Raw genomic sequence first — 20,541 nt, 5'->3', positions numbered from 1 at the left:
ATCACGATCGAACGCCGTCTTGTGTCACTGGCTCGGGTCCCCTGTGCGGTTCTCAACGAGTGGGAGGGGAGGCAGCGGGGAGGAAAAGGGCCCCGGTGCTATCTGCAGTGCGACTCCCTTCAGAAAGGGCCCCAAATTGTCAGTATTCTCCGAGTGATCCTGTGGGTGAACTGTGCTACTGGAAGCAGTACAGCTGGCCTGCAAACAGGGTTTAACGACTTTGGAGCTGGACGTGTTCTGCTGAAAAACGCTACGTGCTGTAACAGTACTAACAACAGTTGCAAAAAACACAGTGCATGCCAGAAATGAATGACAGTACTCCAAACGTTAAAAAAATCTTATATTGTAAGTACAGTACAAAAAAGTTTCTGTGTATAAGTCTAACGTAATCTGGATCAAACAGCAAGGAAATAACAAAAATACAAAAACGGCTAAGTCTTGCCAAAGTCTTCCCTCTAGCACCAAATGCCACAAGATACAGATTATACAAAGTGTACAAATTTTAAATAAAAATACAATACACCAGGGTTGTTTTTCAAACTCTTCAAGAGTTTTCCATTGTAGAGATGACAAAGGTAAAGCTGATCCCCTTCTGCTCCTTCGCAAGCAGATCTACCCCTGCACCACAATGCTCTCAACTGCAAGGGGCTGGAAAGATCCAGGTATTTTGTGCCGCTCCCGAGAGCAGATGCTTTAGTACGCGCCAGGACCCGAAGTGGGATCAGGCTGCAGCCCTCCAGGGCCCTTCCCAATTCCAGGCTCACTGGGATTAGTCATATGTTGTTAAAACATGTACACTCAGGTATGAGGCTTGCGTTGAGAACTTGTGAGGTGGTCTGAGAACCTTCTGCCTCCTCCACTGTCTGAGAAAATCTAACAGTGCACTGAGAAAAGCTCTGTAAGAGATCATCTACCTTGTATAGGCACAGCTGGGGAATACACGGTAAAGAGGAACGGGGAGAAAAACCCTCCCACACAACTGAGGATTTAATTTAAATATGATCTGGGGCCCAGCCACAATGAGGGACAGTTCGCTTTCAGCTGCCCTGAAAAACAGAAGCTACACTTCAGATTTGATGTAACTAAGTGCTCTTCTGTCATTTTAAAACTTTTATAAGGCTGGAAAGGCTAGAGCCACATTGTAGTTCAGTTGTTCTAGCTGCCTTCATAAGATAGCCTGCTTCTACAAACACTTAAAATCTTCCTGGTGTTTCCCCATACAACATCATACTATGACACACAGAGCTAGCTGATTCCTGCAGGAAGTGGGGTGAAGCAAACTTGATTCATATTTTCCACGCACTGTTGGTGAAGGGAGGGATTTTTGCTTTTAAAATATGTATATATATATACACACAGAGAGAGAAATATACAGGATAAATTAAAATCTGTTACAGATATCTGTAAAAGTTAAATACATATGATATGAACACCACGTACACGTACATACAGACAGACAAAAGCCCCTATGAGAACCAAGTGCTCTCCTGTGGCTCCTCTTCTAGAGCAGTAGAAAACCAAACACCAAGTATGTGTCTGGAAGGGGAATCGGTTCCATCAACCCACGTGTGCCTTACCCAGCCGTAACTGCTTCAAACTGGTCATCAGTCACTGCTCGCAGCAGCACCACAGCTCTTTCAGTACTGCTGGTGAAAGGGATGGGGGATCAGCCACCTCAGAAAACAAAGCTGTCTGTTCACAAAACAGCAGCAAGATGGGCAGAAGCAATCCCAAACTTTTCCCAATCTGCTTCCATGCTCCTCTCCATCAAAGCAGGCTGACCATGCCCTGGAAAAACCAGCAGGAGGTTCATCCTCTCAAGCCAATGCAGTTGGTTGATAGATTGTCCTAAAGACAATTTGGGTGCAAGTCCACCAGAAAAGATTAAATTAGTTGTCATCTTCCACTTTACTTCAAATGCCAGCTACCAGACCAGCCAGCTGACGCCAACAAATTTGTTACTGACTGAAGAGGGGTGGTCAGAAGAAGTGACCAAGAGGTAAAGACCTCTGTATCTTTTGATCAGCTATTCAGCTTTCCCCTCAAGCAGCAGATTTTAAACTGAAAAACAGTTAGAAATAGGGCTGGTGAAGAGTTCAATACTATTCCTTGGTCCAAAATATATTATAATCTCTACCTGCACATAGAATATCAGAATAGTTTAGGTTGGAAGGGATATCGGGAGCTCATCTGCTCCATCTCCCTGCTTAAAGAAAGCCCAAATAGAGCAGGCTGCTCATTCGGTTTTTGAATATTATCAAGGATGGAGAGTCAACAGCCACTCTGGGCCACCTGTTTCAATGACTGCTCTCACGGTGACATTTATTTTTTTTCTTTATATTGAAAAGTCCATTCTCTGGCTGCTTCCCCCACTAAAGGATCTAAACTTAAGGCGAGTATCTCAAGAGCTTTCTGAATTGTTCATTCAAAATACTCTCAGATTGGAGGACATTTCACTAACCAACACAAAAGGGTTTTCTCAGCTTAACTTCACAACTTTTCATAAAATAGAAGTGAAATAGTTACAATCCTACATATATACTATACAGATATAAAACTTTAAAACCCTACACACGGAGCCCTTTTGGAGTGCCGGTGTAGTACATGTATACGCAAGTCAGTTACGCAGAGGCTGAGTACGTCCCAGGATCCTCTCCCATCAAAGTCCAGGCATGATGTAGGCAATGTTGTCTAGTGTGTTTGACTGGGAAAAGAAATTCAGCTTTTTTTAGTGTTAGGTAATGACTCAAAATCCCTAAAAAATGACACAGACAAGGGTACTAAGCATGGTCATTGTCTTACAAGTTATCCTATCATGAAACAAACAAATCTGTGTCGTCATCACCACCACTGCTAGGCTTATTTTCATATTTTGGAAATGTAAGTTAACTAAACACTCACTATTTGTAAACACACGGAAACAATGAAAGTGCTTGAGGCTTTCCCCAAGTGACCTCCTCTTTACAAACCTCATACTCTTATCTCCAAATATGAAAGAAGCCACGTCAACCATATCACACCAACCACAGGAAAGACTAGTTATAAAGGACTTGAGCAAAGTGATCAAAGTTGTCGCATATAAAAAAAATTACTTGACTTTACACTCACAAGTCCTTTATTAAATTCTGCATGTATAAGTAAAGACAAAACCCTCAAACACACCCATTAATAGGGTGTCAGATGGAAAAAAGAAGCACCCTCCAGTTTTCCTTACAAAAATATAATACAGTTCTGAGAGTAAAAGTCCTTGTGCACATCAAAAAACAAGACTCATCAGTATACTATCTGCACGTTCTTCAAATGCAGTATTTCAGTAAGCTCAAGCTTGTGGCTGGACGGCTGAAGAAGGCCTTAGGAACACCACCTTTTAATTCCTTAAGACAGAGGAGCCGGATCTGCAACAGTTGTGATTCTAGAATTTAACAGTGCCACCTACTGACTGAAAAGATTAATTGGATCCCACATGCAACACGACCACTGACAATTTTATCCGTGTCTTAAACTACCGCTGTTGTTATGTATCTGATGGTAAAACTCAGAATAATTTATTATTCAAGTCTGAATACCAGTTTTCAGAAGTGAAGGACAAGTGCCTTAATCCACTTAAAGCTCCACTGCTCCTTATAACAATAAGTTGATCAAGTTTCCAATAAATGCACCATTAGTCATGTGCTGTCATTGCTCTGAATGCACTTGGCAAGCAAGAAGGAAAAAAAGCATAGGATGTTCTTCCAGGGCTTAGGAGGGAACACCCCACTGACTCAGCTTTTGTGCAGAGAGGCAGTTTGTGGGAGCACACAGCCTAAGTTGTCACCTTCGTTGTTGTTAATAGTGCTTTTTCAGAATGAATCAATGTCTGGGCTGCCCTATTACGACATGCCAGTTAATATCCCTTTTTTGTTATGCCAGATTAGTTTTTAATCTCTTAACTTTTGCAGAATATATATTTATTTTTCATTTCTGCTCCTCTCCTTCTCTGCTTTATTCATGTCCCCTGCTGGAGGTCTGGCTCCTGATTTCTTTTATGCTGCTGCCATTTTAATCTGTGTCCACATCACACTACATAGATGCCTTGCTAAATCAGGGCTCAATAGAAAATGTAGTTTAAGGTGGAAAAGAACCTGTAGTTACGCAGTTCCTTAAAACAGAGACTATTTTTCTTTCCTTGGAGAAGGTTACAGCCACACGTAAAAGGCCCTACTCCATCACATTTGGAATCCCGAGATCACAAGTTTTTCATGCTACTAAAGGAAAAATATGTTGTGTGATACAGAGCAGCTGGAAGGTGCTTTTTATTTTTCAATGGAAATTTAGAGATCAAAATGAATGTATACAGGCCTTCTATTTGATTTGGATGGATTGATTCAGTCACTAAAACAAGATCTACACACAATGCAATCAATGGTACAAATATTAAGTCAGTTGCCACCAGAAAGAAAAAAGTTGCACAATACCTTAAACCAGTACCATTTCAAAGAATTTCAAGAAATATTCCTCTATAAAAATCTATGACCAAAACAATTTTTGTGTTGTACTGGAATTATAATCATATTGTAAGACTGATTCATCAAAAACTCTAGCTTGACTCTACTAAAATTAACAGTGCTAGAATGGAAACAACCACAAGGAACTCACCAAAACATGCTTGGGGCAGCCATTCAATTCAGGTAGTTGTGTGGTCAGACACGCTAACGGGCCCAAAGCACAGACGATTGAATCTAGAAGTACTGACAAACTTCCTGAAACAGCCACCATTCCCTGGAAGTAACGGAAGAAAAAATGCATAGGAATGAGTAGTGGGAATGATGGTTCTCCCACAATTGTATTGGTTTTCATGAAGATACAGTATCTTCACTCTTAAGCTCTTCTAGTCCACTTTAATAATTTACACAGTAACAAAACTATGCCATGAACTTCACAGAGAGACTGCTGGCTCAAAAAAATTACGGATTCAGTAAGCAACATACTGGTATAGGAAAAAAGTAGGGAACATCAGAAAAGGTCAGAAACTTGACAGTTGCACAAAACACTTAATTCCACCATTTTTGTAATGCAATTCCTTTACCATTTTGTACCGCTTATTTTGTTAACCACATGAGTCCTAAAGACAATAGTTGTTTTACTACTGAAGTCCAAAGAAATGCTAAGTCTGTAACAAATGTTTTAGTTATTGATGTGCTATCAGGAAAGGGAATTTGTTTGCCTGCCTTTCTATCAAGGGGGAGATTTCAATGTGATTGTTTCTCTGAAGAATGACCTCAATTGATCATACCAGAAACAAAATGCAAGTACATTTTATTTTACCACTGATACAACAAACAAGCATAGTGGGATGAGATGATCATATTATCCATAAAATTCAATTATATTATTTGAGCCAAATAAGTGCTCCCCTTACAGGTTTGGGGGGTGCGGTGGGATGCGTGTATGTGCACATGCACACCCACATACAATCACTCTATCTAACAGTAGGAAACCATTAAAATGTGACATCTTCTACATTACCAGGTATGTTGAAACAGTAGTGGCCCCTATCCAAAGCACTGGCAATACGATACTGCCAGAAAACAACAGGACATGCAAAACTATCTTGGCAAAGGCCTTCTCTGACGGTTTTCTAAGAAGGCTTGAAACAGTAACAGAAACTGGACCAGAGAATGGCAAAGATATCAAGGAAGTACCAGGTCCAAGGTGAATATAAAATAAGGAAAGACTGAAGAGCCTATTGAACTAAGAATCGCCTTCAAGGACCTAGAGCTGCAAAGGACCTGTCTGTCTTTGAGACAGAAGGCTTTTTATTTCACTGAAAACAAACAGCAATGCATCAAAGAAACAAAACGTACCATCTCTAATTTGTCTTCCTAAGAGAAAAGCATTGGCTAAGCTTTTAAGTAAAATAAAATAACAATGTCCCCCAATCCTGTGTGTAGATTACTTGACATCACTGTGACATTGCTGGTTAGAGACTCACCTCTGTTTCCTGCAGTCTGTGTCCAATGAGGCTCAGAGATTCACCCAAGAGCTGTAAGTGTGCAGCTACATCAATAGGATCTGTCTCAGGGACTTTGGCTGGTGACGAGGACACCACCACGGTGCTGGTGGGGGATTTTTTATGAGGGGAAACCACTCCTGTCGGAGAAGCTGAAAACGCACAAATTAAAATTCCATATTCTCTCGTTCTTTTACTTACGAGCCTATTGACTTATTAAAGTTCAAATCTCCAAGGCATGAGGTACTTAAACAGTTATGTGGAGGTGGTCCTGTGGCCTTTGGAGTCGAAACTTTCCTTCTACGTGTGCAAAGCATCTACCTCAGCTAAATACAATCCAGGAGATTGGGTAAGCAAAGATACCAAGCCAAAAACAACCCTTTTTCCTCCTGCAGCAAGCTAATCCCACTAGAACTTCCCTGCTGCTTGTTTTTGATTTACATTTCAATCCCTGAACTGCTAAAAACAATACCATGCTACAAATTAGACAAGGATTAAAAAAAAAAAAAAAGCTGATGTCATTCTCACTCTTACAGAAATGTTGTTTTTGAGTAATATGACGAGTTAAGATCAAGAGTTCTGAGAAAGCAGGTAGGGATGTGAAGCAGGAAAGGACCTTCATTCTTTATTCCACAGGCAACGCTATCTTCCCTGGCCAAGAAAGAAGACCAGAGCAAATAAAGCGCAACAATTACCTTTAATTTTTGGCGCACCATCTGAAGTTGATGCCTTTCTCTTCACAGTGGTGGCCTCTGCTTTATTCTGCTTGTGTTGGAGATACTGAGCTTTCTGTTTCCAGATCTGCAGTTACCACAGAATGAAAAGAGAGATTTGTAACATTAGGTAATTCTGTTACCTGATGCCAGAACCTGGAGGTACATTGACGTTATGTAGCTAACTGGTGAAGCAATGCCATGAGAAGAAAACGGATGCTTTTATGATCACAAGGGCAAGGTTTCCATACTTTCCATGCTTTGGGAACATAGGTAGCATCTTTCAAGGTGTGGCAGCAATGCTGCCAGCATATTCTGACCTAAGCACCTAGTTCACAGGAACAATTTTACAAAAACATCTCACACACACTCACCAGTTTATCCTTCTCAGGTAGCTGCTTCCACACCTCTGCCAGTTTTTTACTTAGCTCTCCAAAATCTGGCAGAAAGAAAGAAGATAAATGTTTAAAGCAGATGTTTTAAACAAATGAAATAACAAATCATGGAGAGAACATAGGAAATGTACTGGCTTATGCATACACCTTTAGGGAGCAATCCATTCCACAACTGGAATTCTCCACACTGTCCTGAAAATGATTGCCAGTGTGCATTCCCATTACTGTTTAAAATGGAAAAAAAAAAAAAGAAAAAAAAAAGGTGATACTGGGAATATAAGGTCACACGTGTATTTACAGAAAAGTGAGACAATGAAGATAACTCTTTAAGTAAAATACCAAAGAGCTAATAATTTCTTTATCCAGATTCACAGCTTGGTTAACATGCAATCATAAACCAATGAAATCCGCTCCTGTCCCTTTGAAACCTCTTATTTGAAGAAGACTGGCAGATTCTTTAACAGAGACAGTATGTTCTGCTAATTAACCTGGCTAGTGTATAATCAAGAGAAGAGAAGGCTAGATTACTCTCTCACCTATTCCAGGGTGCTCAGACACAATAGTTGTACGATATTCCTTACAGAACACTTGGTAGGCAGACATATTTTTCTTCTTTGGCTAGTCAGAAGAAAAAAGGAAAACACATTTTTAATTACAATGTGACCTACTTGAATTTAATAAGAACTTGGCATTTATTGAAGATCTAAATAAAGTTGTGGTGCTTAGATCAGGAACCTAAAAAAGCAGTGTTTTACATGTTCTGGCTGAATTTGGAATTTATGAAAGCCCAGGAACCAGCCAGAACTAGCCTTAGTACAAGGCTTATCTTACAACAACTCTATCAATGCTTTTCATTCATAAGTTACAACTTGATATTCTAAATCTTAGGATCAACATACAACTCTGTTAATGTATCTTAGAACTACCTGTCTTACTATTCAAAGTACTTATCATAGATTTGTCAAAACAATTCAGTCCTCATCATAATGTTTTGTTCCATTTTTTGCATCCTTACAAAATACTTCAGACTTGCAGGGAAATACAGTATAAGTGCACTGACAGCAAAGGCATAAGCAGTTGCTGAGCTATGATCAGAGGAAACTTAACAAGAACAGAATAATGGCTGAACAAATTTGGGCTATGTCTGCCCATTTCCTGACACAAAGCAACTCTTGTTTCTCTGAACAAACAGAAGCTGCTTTTCCCCATTTACACAGCTGCAGTGCTATCACCTGTAAACTCATTCATACGCTAGCTACCATTTCTTCTACTTATATTTTTATACACCAACCATGGAAAACTGAATTTATGAGTGCAGGACAGAAATGGGAATGTAGTAGTCTGTAAGAATTAGAATTTCATTTGAAAACAGGAGTAAATGGGTAAATATATTCACTTTTCATGTTAGAGCTCGATTCGTTTTTACAGGAAATGTGATGATGGATTACTAGTCCGAAAGTCTGCCTGGCAATAGCTAGAACTGGTTGCTTTAGAAAATGATGCAGCTGTGTTTGGTATACAACCTGTAACAAGCAAATTAAGTATAACCTTTTCAAAGATCCTCTATTGGCTAAAGACTGCCTGTGACACAAAACCAGAATGATATATATTCATTTTGCTACAAACAGAAGTCACAGTGACTGACACATTTTTACAAACATGCTTCAGTGAAACCACTGATCTCATTATTAGTTATCTTTCTGTTTCAATTTAACGTGTCTTTGTAATTCACCATTACCCATCACCCAACTTCTACTTTCCCTCTAAGTTCTCCTTACTTTTTCTCTTTCCTTTTCTTTTTCTCTTTCTCTTTCCTTTTCTTTTTCCTTTTCTCTTTCCTTTTCTTTTTCTCTTTCCTTTTCCCTTTCTCTTTCTCTTTCCTTTTCCCTTTCTCTTTCCTTTTCTTTTTCTCTTTCCTTTTCCCTTTCTCTTTCCTTCTCTCGTTCTCTTTCTTTTTCTCTGTCTTTTTCTTTTTCTCTTTCCTTTTCCTTTTCCCTGTCCTTTTCCCATTTCTCAGATCTGTCCTTCTCCTTGTCTTCCTTCTTCCTTCTCTTCTCACTTTGACCATCTGAATGAAAAACTGCAGGAGGAGGTGGAGGAAGAACATAGTGGGTACTGGGAGGTGGTGGTGGTGGTGACACCGTTGCTTCTGCTACAGGAGCATGTCCAGAACTTCTTTTAGACTTAGAGTGCTTCTTTTCTCTGTGTTTCTCCTTGTCCTTTTTCTTCTTACTTTTTTTTGACTTCTTCTTCTTCTTGATTTCCCGGTAGGAGTCATCTATCACTAGCTCTCCAGCCTCCAACTCCCCACCAGATGAGGAACCAGATTCTGGTGGTGCCTCCATACCTGAAGCCTCATATTCACTCCCATGACCCTCTGAGTAAAGGGAGGTGTCAGCACCAAAACCCTCAGAAGGTGGATGTGTTTCCGGATGTGGTTTGTGCTTCTTCCGGGATGACTTCAGGAAGCTCTGCAGTTCATGACCCATAAGGAACGAGCCTTGCTCATCTCGACTTGATTTCTTTGAAGATTTCTTTGCAGCTGCTGGTGCTGAAGAATAGGAAAAAGAGTCATCATCTGCTGCACTACTTTTCTCTTTTGGTGAAAGGATGAGCTTCATCTTCAAGCCATCAGGTTCACGAAGAGTGAGTGTCTCTGTGTTCACGTAGAGAGGCTTCATTTTTTTAGATTTGTGGAAGCTGCCATCGTCCACTGAGTGCTCCCCACTGCTCCCACTCAGCTTCTTCTTGTGGTGCTCCTTTTTGCTTTCGGAATGGCCAGAGGAAGAATAAGATGATTTCTCAGAGGTTTTCTTTGAAGACTTTGAGCTTGTGGACAAAGGTGAGGTGGCAGTCTTGAGTAAATCCATGGTTGTGTCAGCTGAGGATGGGCTAGAAACGTTTTTTTTCTTCTTCTTTGATGGTATATCCAAAGGTGAAACACCTGAAAAAAGTCAAGAGAAAAGTACACCTACATGATTCCCTTAAAGACAGCATTATTCTAGCCCAAAGAAGTTAAATGGGAATCCTGCAAGACTTACAATTACAGCTAACGGATTTGCATCCTGCTTTAAACAGAAGATCTCTGAAGTTTGTAGCCAGCTCAGCATGGCCTTACTGACACGATTCAGGAGCTGTAATGCCTGAGCTGGTCAAATAATTTGAGGCAGGAAGACAGAGTAGGAAAGTTCTTGAAGATTCTTCAAACACTGTATTCTATTGTGAAATGATTTATGTTGATGAAAATGTATCTTATTTAGACTGAAATTACATCTCAAGTGCAAGGTTTTTGTGCTATTTTTAGCCAGGGTGAGACCAAGGAACTGAAAACACAAGCTTTTTAATTCTGAAAACAGGTTTTGAAAAATTTCAGCTTGGCTTTCTCTTTTCACTGGGCCAAAATTAAATCTTTTATGAACAGAACTGTCATTTTCTGGCCAGCTTATTAATTGTGAGAATAATGCTTCTGTATCTAAATTGAACCCAAAAGCATTTATTTATCACCATGATGCACCCTATCTTTACAAATTCAGAGAAAGTAATACTATCTCCAAGTAAAATTACAGCCTAAAATGCAATAGGGAAAAAAGAAGTGCAAATGCCAGAAGGGAAGGTAAGGGTTAGAAAACTACAACTTGTCAATGAAAAGGGGGGTGGAAGATCTCTAGCCTCAACAATGACAACTTGTTAACCTAGACTCTGAAAATATAATTCCCTAATCTTTTGCTGTTTGGTGTTGATCAGTGTCAGGTTTCTGATTACTCGTCCTAAGACAGGTTGACGTACTTTCCCCCTATAAAGTGCTAACCACAAAGCTTGAAGGCACTGCTTCAACAGCAGCCTTTCCTCAAAGTCATGATCCATTAGCCCCTTCCCCTGCCTGATTGCTGTCTTACCTCTGTAGCAGAACTCATCGGAGGAGTGCTTTCTCTTCTTTTTGTGAGGCTCTGTCCCTGGAAAAAGGTCACTGTCCTAGAATAAGAAGAAAAAACTTGCTAACCAACAAGAGGGAAACAATATGAGATTCACATGGATTATTGGCATAGATAGCAATTTGTAGGAGATATCAAGAGTTATTTGTACTACTGTAACATCAAGGAACACTAGGTATGAACCAGGATCATTATTCTAGGTGCTAAAACAAGTAAACATACCCTGTTCCCAAGAGCCCACAGTGTAGGTTTAAAGTAAGAGACAAAAAGCATAGTATGGAAAGGTGGGGGAATACAAAAAAAAATGGTATTAGTCAGGATTGGTTTCAGCACATCAGCCACCTAACCAGCATCAAGCTTTCTGTAGGCATTGCAGCACAAGGCTATAGGGAACTGAAAGACAGATCTCTACAGGGAGCTCCCCCAGGTGAGTGGAGCAATAGACAAGAAAACTTGAAAAAGCGTATTTGGAAGTGTTAAGAAATGGACAATGAAAGCCAGCATTTGGAGATCAGCTGATCAGTTGATAGAAGACAGACATCTACCTCTTAATAAAGCTAAGAAATAACTAAGCATGCACAGGCTGTCAAGCCTTGAAAATGAAGGTGAGCAGTTCATGTTTAATATGATGAAGAAGATAAAATAAGTGAAAGAAGGTACAGAGAGGTGACAATTAAAATGATGGGCCAAAAAATTGACTTAATATCTCATGTCACACAATTATTACATGTCTCTTGACCAGTTTTTGGTCTAAAAATGAAGCTCCTCTACAGAATTCCATCTGTGTGGTAGAAGATTTTCATTTTCAACTAGACCTTGCTTTCCAGATTAAAAAAAAAAACAAACAACAACAATCACAAGATAGTCACCTTTGAGCTAACAGCAGAAATTTTAGCTCAAAGAGAAAAGTTTTCAAGAAACTTAAGTTGTCACTACGTGATTTCAGAGTTAAGGCCCCAAAGAGGTGAATAGGGCAAGTTCATACCTCTCAAGAGCTATCGTTTCAGGCTGTCTGCAGAATCAGGAAGACAACAGCGCATCAGTTAACATTATACTCATCCGTTGCTGCCTATTTATAAACATAAATTCTGAAAATCCTTCTTTTGGTGTAAAAAGTTACTCATTCTTACCTTACGAATTGCAAGGTTCTACAACAAGACTGGGGCATTACCCTATTTTTTGAGGCCAGAAAAATCAGTACCACTTGTAATTGAGACTGACCTTTTCCCCAGGAAAGTTACTGAACAATACAAGACACAAGTAGCTGCTCTTGCTGTCTTCTACATGCATTTCTACATAAAAAAGAATGATAAACCCACCCATCCTGTTACTAGCTTTACACATACCCTTACACCTTCAACTTTTTCTTGGAGAACTTCCTGACCTGAGTCGCTGCCTCGTCTCCCTCTTGCAGCAGATCCTTGTAAGAGCGCTTTTTCTCTCGCTGTATCCTGCCAGTTGCCAGCCCCACGTCATCAACACTTCGATCGCTCTCTAGGAACTCTAAGATTTATGTCAAATGGGGAAAAAAAGGAAGAAATTAAATACCCCATTAAGGAACGATAGACATGTGGACTATGCACAAAATAAGATAACAGCACACACCGGCACAGAATGATGCACAAAACACAACAAGCACAGGGGCCTAAAAGGTAATGATCTGTACTCTCTGACTACAGGGATGGGGCTCAGTGCTCTAACGCTGTAACACAATCACTCAAGATTTCATTTCTAACCCTTGTATACTTCTTCCTCGAGACAATTGCCCTTAGCAATATTGCTATGACAAAACACATCCCCATCTCTGGTCCATGCTTCCACTGACCTGACAGGAAGAAAGGCTACAGTGGCAGAGTTTCCAATCAAGGTGTTTGCATTAGGAAATACCACCCATTTCTGCCACATTCTAATCCCAGCTCTGTACACCTGAAAGTCAAGGGCTTGGGATCTTCCAGCAACATGGCCAGATTAAATTTAAGGGCTCCACAGCAGACTAGTTCCCCTTCTCACTCTGATTCCATGGCCTGGCAAAGGCTGCAGAGGATACCCTTTTTTTTGTAACTCCCTCTGGGAGTATGAAGCAGTCATACCTTCTTTCTTCTTGGAGTCATCATAAGCCATGGTGGTCCTGCAGGAGCCTGAGAATGCGTTGCCACGTCTGGGCTCCGTGCCCTGTTCCCATCTACAGGAAAAGGCCTGAGAAAGAGAGAATGAAAATAACCCTCCCGTAAAGAAGAATCAAATGTGAAACTTCCTCCAAACCAAGTGAAGATTCTCTGTCAGGCAATGGGAAAGAAGTCTACCTTCTCATCGGTTCATGCTCACTCCTCAGGCTTCACAGAATATTCTTTTAAAATTAAACTGGATTACGTTCTTCTATTATTTTAAACACATAATAAGACCACCTCTTCCTTGGAAAATCTCCAAATCACAGAAGTAATTTATTTACAAAAATAGAAAGAAGGTGAGTTTATAGCTGAGTTTAATTTTCATGTCATTCAAAACTGCACCCGAACTTGTGCCAAAACCATTTTTTGTAAGGAGCCAGTGTGGCAAGGAGTGAGATGTTTAAAAAGAAAGTCCAAACCCTTGAATCTCAGATGAAGTGAAGGAATAGAAGAAAACAGGTGGGAATAATTGTGCTACAAAAGAACTATTTCAAATGTTTTGAACTAAATAACTGCTCATTTTGTAGCGAAGGTGTGCATCCCTCTGATGTGTTTCCTGACACTACCACTGCAGCCATTCTGAATGCCAGCCTGAGAGAGGGAATGGAAGAAAGCGCTCCTTTTTGCTAGGGCTTCCACAGCACCCAAGCCCCTGTCAGGCCCCAAACTTCAGGTCTCCTCTAACTGAGTCACTCTGTTCCACAGCTGCTGGCATACGGCAGGACAGTGCCTTTATGGAATAGCTACATTCTGGTTCCCTCAGAGTAAATGTTTGTTTTATTTTTTTTTCTTCAGTCAGAGACCAGCTTAACATGAAAAGATTGACCTTCTTCTCATAAGCAATTCAACCTAACAGATTTCGTGTGTTTGTGCACACATCTGTAAGTGTTCAATCACAAAGACCACGCAGCTTCTCTTGCTAGCTGTCACAGTCATCTTTCCACAACAAAGTTACATTTGAAAACCTGGAGAGCCGGGAACTTGTGCTTGTACATTGGTGCACACACCTCAAATTATAAATACTTTGCTGGGGTGGAGAATGTCCAACATATTCATCCTATAGAAGTTACTTAAGTGAAACAACAAAGTCCCAAATAAATCAAGCTTGCAGGTGCACAGGAGATGTATGTTCAAGTTCATAGGAATATACGTTATTTCATCAGGTTTTGGGAAATCATCTGCCATCAAATGTTTCAAGTCAATATTCTGACAACTATACATTGTTGGTAGCAAGCACAGCAATTTGTAGACTCCACAACCCTCCTGGGCAGTCTGTTCCAGTGTTCTTTCACCCTCACCATGAAGAAGTTTCTTCTCAAATTTAATTTAAGTGGAACCTCCTGTGTTCCAGTTTATACCCATTGACCCTTGTCCTATCACTGGTTGTCACCGAGAAGAGCCCGGCTGCATCCTCATGACACTCACCCTTTACATCTGTATGAACTTTAATGAGGTCACTCCTCAGTCTCCTCTGCTCCAAGCTAAAGAGACCCAGCTCCCTCAGCCTTTCCTAATAAGGGAGATGCTCCACTCCCTTAATCATTTTTGTTGCCCTGCGCTGGACTCTCTCAAGCAGTTCCCCGTCCTTGAACCGAGGGGCCACCGAGCGGCCGCAGAGCGCGCAGGTGGAAGTGGAGGGCGCTCTCAGGGAGCCGGGAGGCCGCGGGGCCCCGCAGGGGCAGGCGGGGCCCACGGGGACCCCCGAGCGCGGCGGAGGGGAAAAACCTCGGGCCGGTCCCCGCGTCCCAACCGGCGCATGCGCGCCGCCACCCCCGGACCCGCCGCCGCCGTTTGAAGCGAGCTGGGCCGCCCCGCTCCCGCCCGCGCGCCCTCTCACCTCAGCGGGTTCCGGCCTCGCTCCAGCCCGCGGCTCCGCCTCTGCAGCGGACTCGGGCGTACCCCGGCTGCCCAGCGGTGACAGGGTCCGCCGGCGCCGAGCCGCAGGGTGAGGAGACACCGTGGCCGCCTCACTCCGCACCGCCGCTTCCCGCCGCGCCGCCCGCGGCCGCCATCTTGGAGAAGCAGAAGAGGGACGTCCCTCTGTCGCCTGGGCCAGGGGCAGCCAGCCGAGCGCCGAGCGCATCCAACGTGGCTCCGGCGGGGCGGGGGAGAAGGCGGGGTGCGGGATTGCCGAGCGCGTCGATGGCGGGGCCAGGCGGGGATCGCCGTTCTCGGGGTGTGAGCGGGGCGGGGACGCCGGCGCCCCGCACTGTGCCGCACGGCATTGGCGCCGCAGCCGCCACACGTTCAGCTTTGCCCGCCACGGCCCCGGCTCCTAGCGCGGCCGAGGTTTGGAGAACCCTGCGCCGGGCCTTCTTTGCCCGCCCTGGTGCGAGTGCGCGGGCCCGGTGGAGAGAAGCTGCCAAATAAATGTACACTAACTTACAAAAGACGTACCCGTCATTAACCAACTGACATGATAAATGCTTTCTGACCATCTGCAAAATGAGGGGATATTTTTCAAGTTTCAGATCCTTCTGCATGACAAGAGGGAGACGGAAGATTAAGTAACACATTGCTCAGGAGCAGAGTGTTTAGCTTATATTTAACTAATAATTAATAGATGTATTGTAAGTAAGAAGCTCAACAATTATAACTAACATCATCAATTAGTATAGATGTATGCCAAAATTTTTGAAAATTGTAATGTGTATGTAACAATTATGTGAATATAAGCAACACAAGAGCATCCAGCCTTTGGAGCACTTATGGAAAACGATTCCCAGAGCTCCTCAGTGCTGATAAAATAAAAAATGCCGCTTAACAGTATAATTAGAATCACAAAGATGATTAAGGGAGTGCAGCATCTCCGTTATTAGGAAAGTCTGAGGGAGCTGGGTCTCTTTAGCTTGCAGCAGAAGAGACTGAGGGGTGACCTTACTAATGTTTATAAATATGTAAAGGGTGAGTGTCATGAGGATGGAGCCAGGCTCCTCTTGGTGATAACCAGTGATAGGACAAGGGGCAATGGGTACAAACTGGAACACAAGAGGTTCCATTTAAATATGAGAAGAAACTTCTTCTCAGGGTGCCAGAGCACTGGAACAGGCTGCCCAGGGGGGTTGTGGAGTCTCCTTCTCTGGAGACATTCACATCCCACCTGGACGCCTTCCTGTGTAACCTCATCTAGGTGTTCCTGCTCCGGCAGGGGGATTGGACTAGATGATCTTTTGAGGTCCTTCTCAATCCCTAACATTGTGTGATTCTATGATTCTGTAACTGACTCTGTTGTTAAGTTTATTTCTCCATTTCAGTGCTGGGCCCTGGCTCAGCCCCTGACTGTGGTGTGTGGAGCGCGGCCCAACTTCCCCATCTTTGGTGCAACCTCCTCTTCGTGTGCATGGGTGCTCTGCAATAGCAGCACAGCTTCTCATCGTCCCTTTCTTTAAGTCAGAAGTCTCTGGGCTGGCAGTGTGGGATAGTTGTTGCCTGCTTGTGCCCGCCACGGTGGGTCAATGGGAAAGAGTGAAATCCTGTTACTAAGCCGTCACAGATCCAGTGCTTTCCTCACATTAGTCATGCATGCATGTGAACAGACAGATCTCCTGGAAGTCTGTATGATTGCCCGAGGAACTGAGTGGATGTGCTGCACAGGTGGAGAGTCAGGACCAGCTGGAGCTGAGATAAGTGTGTCTGAACAGCACACTGGAGGGTAATGCCCTTGAAGGCATTATGCAGCCCTCACGCCCTTTCCAATCAACTGTCCAAAGGTGGCAAGCAAGAGAAAGGCAAATTACCCCCTGCATCTTCTAAAAGACTCATTCATTACTCCAAAAGATTCAAGACAGAGGTGAAAAAGCTCAAGAAACAGCCTGATCAGAAAAGATAAGTCTTTTTCCCACCAGGTTTGCCTTTCTTCACTCTGACTGGCTCAGGAGGTCTCTGTTCAACAAACCTCACGTAACTCTTACCTTAAATCCCATCATCTCCACTGATGCAGGAGTCTTTGTTTTATTTAGATGCCAGCAGACACTCACATGATTCTGTTGGAGGCTGTTCACAGTCCCATGCTGTCTGCAGACTACAATTCCCAGCCATGCCTGAGGTTGAATCTGACCCATCATGGACATGTTCCCCAGCACTTACAGATCCACCTCTGGTCCTGCTGATGCTTTTGTGTCCTAACAAGTAGACGGTGATGACAATAATTATTTGTGGTACACTAGGTCCCAGAGGAATTAAAAGAGGGTAAAGACCTCTGCCTGTTATGTTTTGTGAAAGTATAGTTTGATCCAAAGTGAGGTGTGCAGTCTCTATGCACAGATCAATGTCTTCAACTGCATCAGTTGTAATAAAACAGAGTTAAACCCACCAGCCCTTGGGCTGAGCACAAGACCTGTGAAAGTGTTCTCACATGTGCATATGTGTGCCTGCTGCTGCTGCAACTCTCTAAAATCACTCTTTGCCCTCTAACCCATAACCCAGGGAGGAACTAAGGTGGACAAGTGCTTCTGCAAATGTATGACCAAGATCTTGCCAGAGTTGAACTCCCTGAGACCTGCTCTTTGCCTCCGATTACTGGTGATGTTCCTAGGGGTCCCAGTGATGGATCCATACCCCATATGGCAATGCACAGTACAACAAAAACATGGTTCCCGTCATGAGGATTTTACAGTCTTCAGCATTCTTGCTCATATTACAGGCTGTACAGAAACATCAGTTGACTCCTGGGAGCACTTGACCTAGGGGTCATGTGGAGGCAGAATGGGAGTAAGTCAAAATAAGTCATTAGCATGGTTGGGAGAGGCTAGGTGCAGCCTAAAGGAACAGGGATACAGATTGCTATGGAAATTGAAAGCCTAAATTAGCCTGGTGTTTGATAATGGCAGACATTTGATAATGGTTTCTAGTAAATGTGTAGGATGGTATGTTCAGTATTCTGCACCCTAGAATGACAAAGGAATCCAGCTCCCCTGCAGTTTAATGTTTTTAGTGCTGCATGTTTTGTAGGTATCAGATTGTGTCAGTGATTGTGTATGGAGGAGAGAGAATGAATTTGCAGGTGAATTTGCAAAAATGAGCATATAGCACGATACTTGCACATAAAGCCACTGAAGCACCAATCATTCAGATTTCCCCTGGTGAGATCTATCTGTGCTCCTTTTCTCCCATAGAACATTATTATTATTATTATTATTAATAATAATAATAATAATAATAATTGTAATAGTAACAACAACATGTAGTCCCTCCTACTTCACTTATCATCAGTGCATAAATACTCAGAAGAAACTCATTTCAATCACTCCCATTCTTCAGAGCTAATAAAGGGAACCAGTGGCATTTACTGGGTACTTTCAAACAGCTTAGCCTTTCTGTTTTCTAAAAATTCCAGGAATCTCTTCAGAGTGTACACCTAGATTATACAGGGCAGGTGGGGAAAATGTCAGGATGCTGACAGCAAATTTAAGAGAGTCACAACACTTTCAAATCCTTAACACCTGTCAGAAGTGTTTCTTTGTACTCTTGAATATAAGAGGTTGTAGTGAGAGAATCGGGAAGTCAGACAATCCCCATAGTTTTTAAGACCTGAAGGGCAGCCTCAGTCTCAGACTATGGTGAGAATATTGTTCATTCCTTTTGTTCAGAGCATCTTGCGTTCTTTTGCCTATAGCCAGGGAGACTGCAAAAGGGTACATGGTATGTTCTTTCAGGTGTTTTCTTGGCAGTGAGGTACATGTTGTATGAAATACTCTTGCCAGTGCAGAACATTTTAGCACGTGTATGCTTTCTTAATGCAAAAGTAGTTGTGTGCTGAGGTCTGACTGCCCATGAAGCCACCCAATATGGTGCAGCTTTCTCCTTGTTATATCCACCATATTTTCTTGTCTGCCTGTTTTCTCCTGCCTGCACTAAGGTGCAAGTTTCTGGATTTAGTAGCCCTCCTTTTGTTTCATTGCCTTGTAGTGCTGAGTTCAGTGGGCTCTCAGGTGCAGTGCGTATAGAAGGAATGAATAGTAACATGAGCACAAGTGCACAGCCAAGTTATGTAGAAAATTAAATACAGCACTCAGAGCAGTGTGAACAGTTATCAGTTCTCCCTGTCACAGTTTGCAACTCACAAATCTCTTTTCAGTACTTCTTCGTTTTTCCGTAATTTTTCCTAGATTCCAAGATGATTTGGCATTAATTGGAATGGGACGTGAGTTAAAACCTCTGTTGGCCCCCTACCCATGGAAAGCTTACTTTATTTTGCACAGGCAGTGCTACCCTGTACATACTACAACACTCAGATGTTACCAGCTACCAAGCTACCCTTAGAAAGGAAGCATGGCTTGTTATATCTGGGTAGGTTCTCTGAAAAATAATTACATTTTAAAAGGCTTATGGATGGGAATATGAAGGGATTACAATGTTACAGTGGACTTAAGGTGAAATGAGGAGAGACTGAGAGAGCAGGGTCTGCTCAGCGTGGAGAAGAGAAGCTGAAGGGGATCTCATCAGTGTTTATAAATATCTCAAGGGTGGGTGTCAAGAGGATTGGACCAGACTCCTTTCGGTGGTGCCCAGCAATAGGATGAGGGGCAATGGGCACAGACTGAAGCACAGGAGGTTCCATCTGAATATGAGGAGAAACTTCTTTACTTTGAAGGAGCACTGGAACAGGCTGCCCAGAGAGGTTGAGTCTCCTCTGGAGACGTTTAAGATCCACCTGGACACATTCCTGTGCAATCTGCTCTGGGTGAACCTGCTTTAGCAGGTGGGTTGGACTGGATGATCTCCATAGGTCCCTTCCAACCCCAACCATTCTGTGATTTTGTAATGGACTTTGTGTGCCAATTACCTCAGCCATAGAATTTCCTTAGTCTTATTTATAAACAAGGCTAGTGAGTCCTGTTTGAATATAAGCACTTGCTTCCTTAAAGAAGCAAAACTTCAAAAGATTTATGTGCATTGTTTTGGTGTTGGGGACTTAAATTACTTCCCATTTGTCCTTGTGTGTGCTTTTTTTTTTTTTTTTTTTCAGGATGCATTCATTTTATTCCCTCTTCATCTGTGAGTCTAGTCATTACCGAAGCCCATGGGTGTGTGCATCCATTTGTAATGTCAATACAGCAGCCTGAACATTCCTCATAGCCACAGCAACTGTCATGATGGGGACACAACTTCTCCCCCTGCTTCTGGCACTGAACTCTCTGTGTCCACATGCTGAGAGAAGTAAGGTGAGGTGGGATGTGTCCTCCTCCATTTGGTGGGGAAGCAGCACTGTGTGTTACAGCAGGATTAGTGGGGTCTGGAGAGGAATAGCTCCTTGGTCTGGTTAGGCAAACATAAAGGGACGGTGCCAGGGCAATATGCATAGAGGAAAGGCTAAATGCAGAGTGTCAGTCAGCCTTGGATTTA

General features: G+C 42.6%; 1 protein-coding gene across 5 annotated transcripts; it reads right to left on the bottom strand.

Moving 5' to 3' along the window:
* Window positions 1–327: 327 nt before the first annotated feature.
* Window positions 328–15,253, bottom strand: HMGXB4 (HMG-box containing 4). 5 transcript variants are annotated; one of them, XM_065039602.1, is made up of 11 exons: window positions 15,035–15,253; window positions 13,120–13,225; window positions 12,414–12,532; window positions 10,994–11,069; window positions 8,876–10,041; window positions 7,634–7,715; window positions 7,077–7,141; window positions 6,685–6,790; window positions 5,972–6,141; window positions 4,636–4,758; window positions 328–2,704 (listed from the first exon to the last, which is right to left on the bottom strand). In XM_065039602.1, the coding sequence occupies exons 2-11, from the start codon at window positions 13,148–13,150 to the stop codon at window positions 2,660–2,662; spliced, it is 1,983 nt and encodes a 660-aa protein (XP_064895674.1). In that variant the 5' UTR covers window positions 13,151–13,225; window positions 15,035–15,253; the 3' UTR covers window positions 328–2,659. The 5 variants fall into 5 exon arrangements, with proteins under 5 accessions (XP_064895674.1, XP_064895663.1, XP_064895682.1 ...); XM_065039591.1 differs by lacking the exon at window positions 328–2,704 and adding an exon at window positions 3,093–3,395; XM_065039610.1 differs by lacking the exon at window positions 328–2,704 and adding an exon at window positions 3,093–3,395 and having other exon boundaries at window positions 12,376–12,532; window positions 15,035–15,176.
* Between the last annotated feature and the right edge of the window lie 5,288 nt (window positions 15,254–20,541).

The sequence above is a fragment of the Columba livia genome, chromosome 1 (assembly GCF_036013475.1).
Source record: "Columba livia isolate bColLiv1 breed racing homer chromosome 1, bColLiv1.pat.W.v2, whole genome shotgun sequence".
Classification (NCBI taxonomy): domain Eukaryota; kingdom Metazoa; phylum Chordata; class Aves; order Columbiformes; family Columbidae; genus Columba; species Columba livia.
Note: the sequence above shows the minus strand (reverse complement) of the source record. Positions and strands in the feature narration are given on the sequence as shown.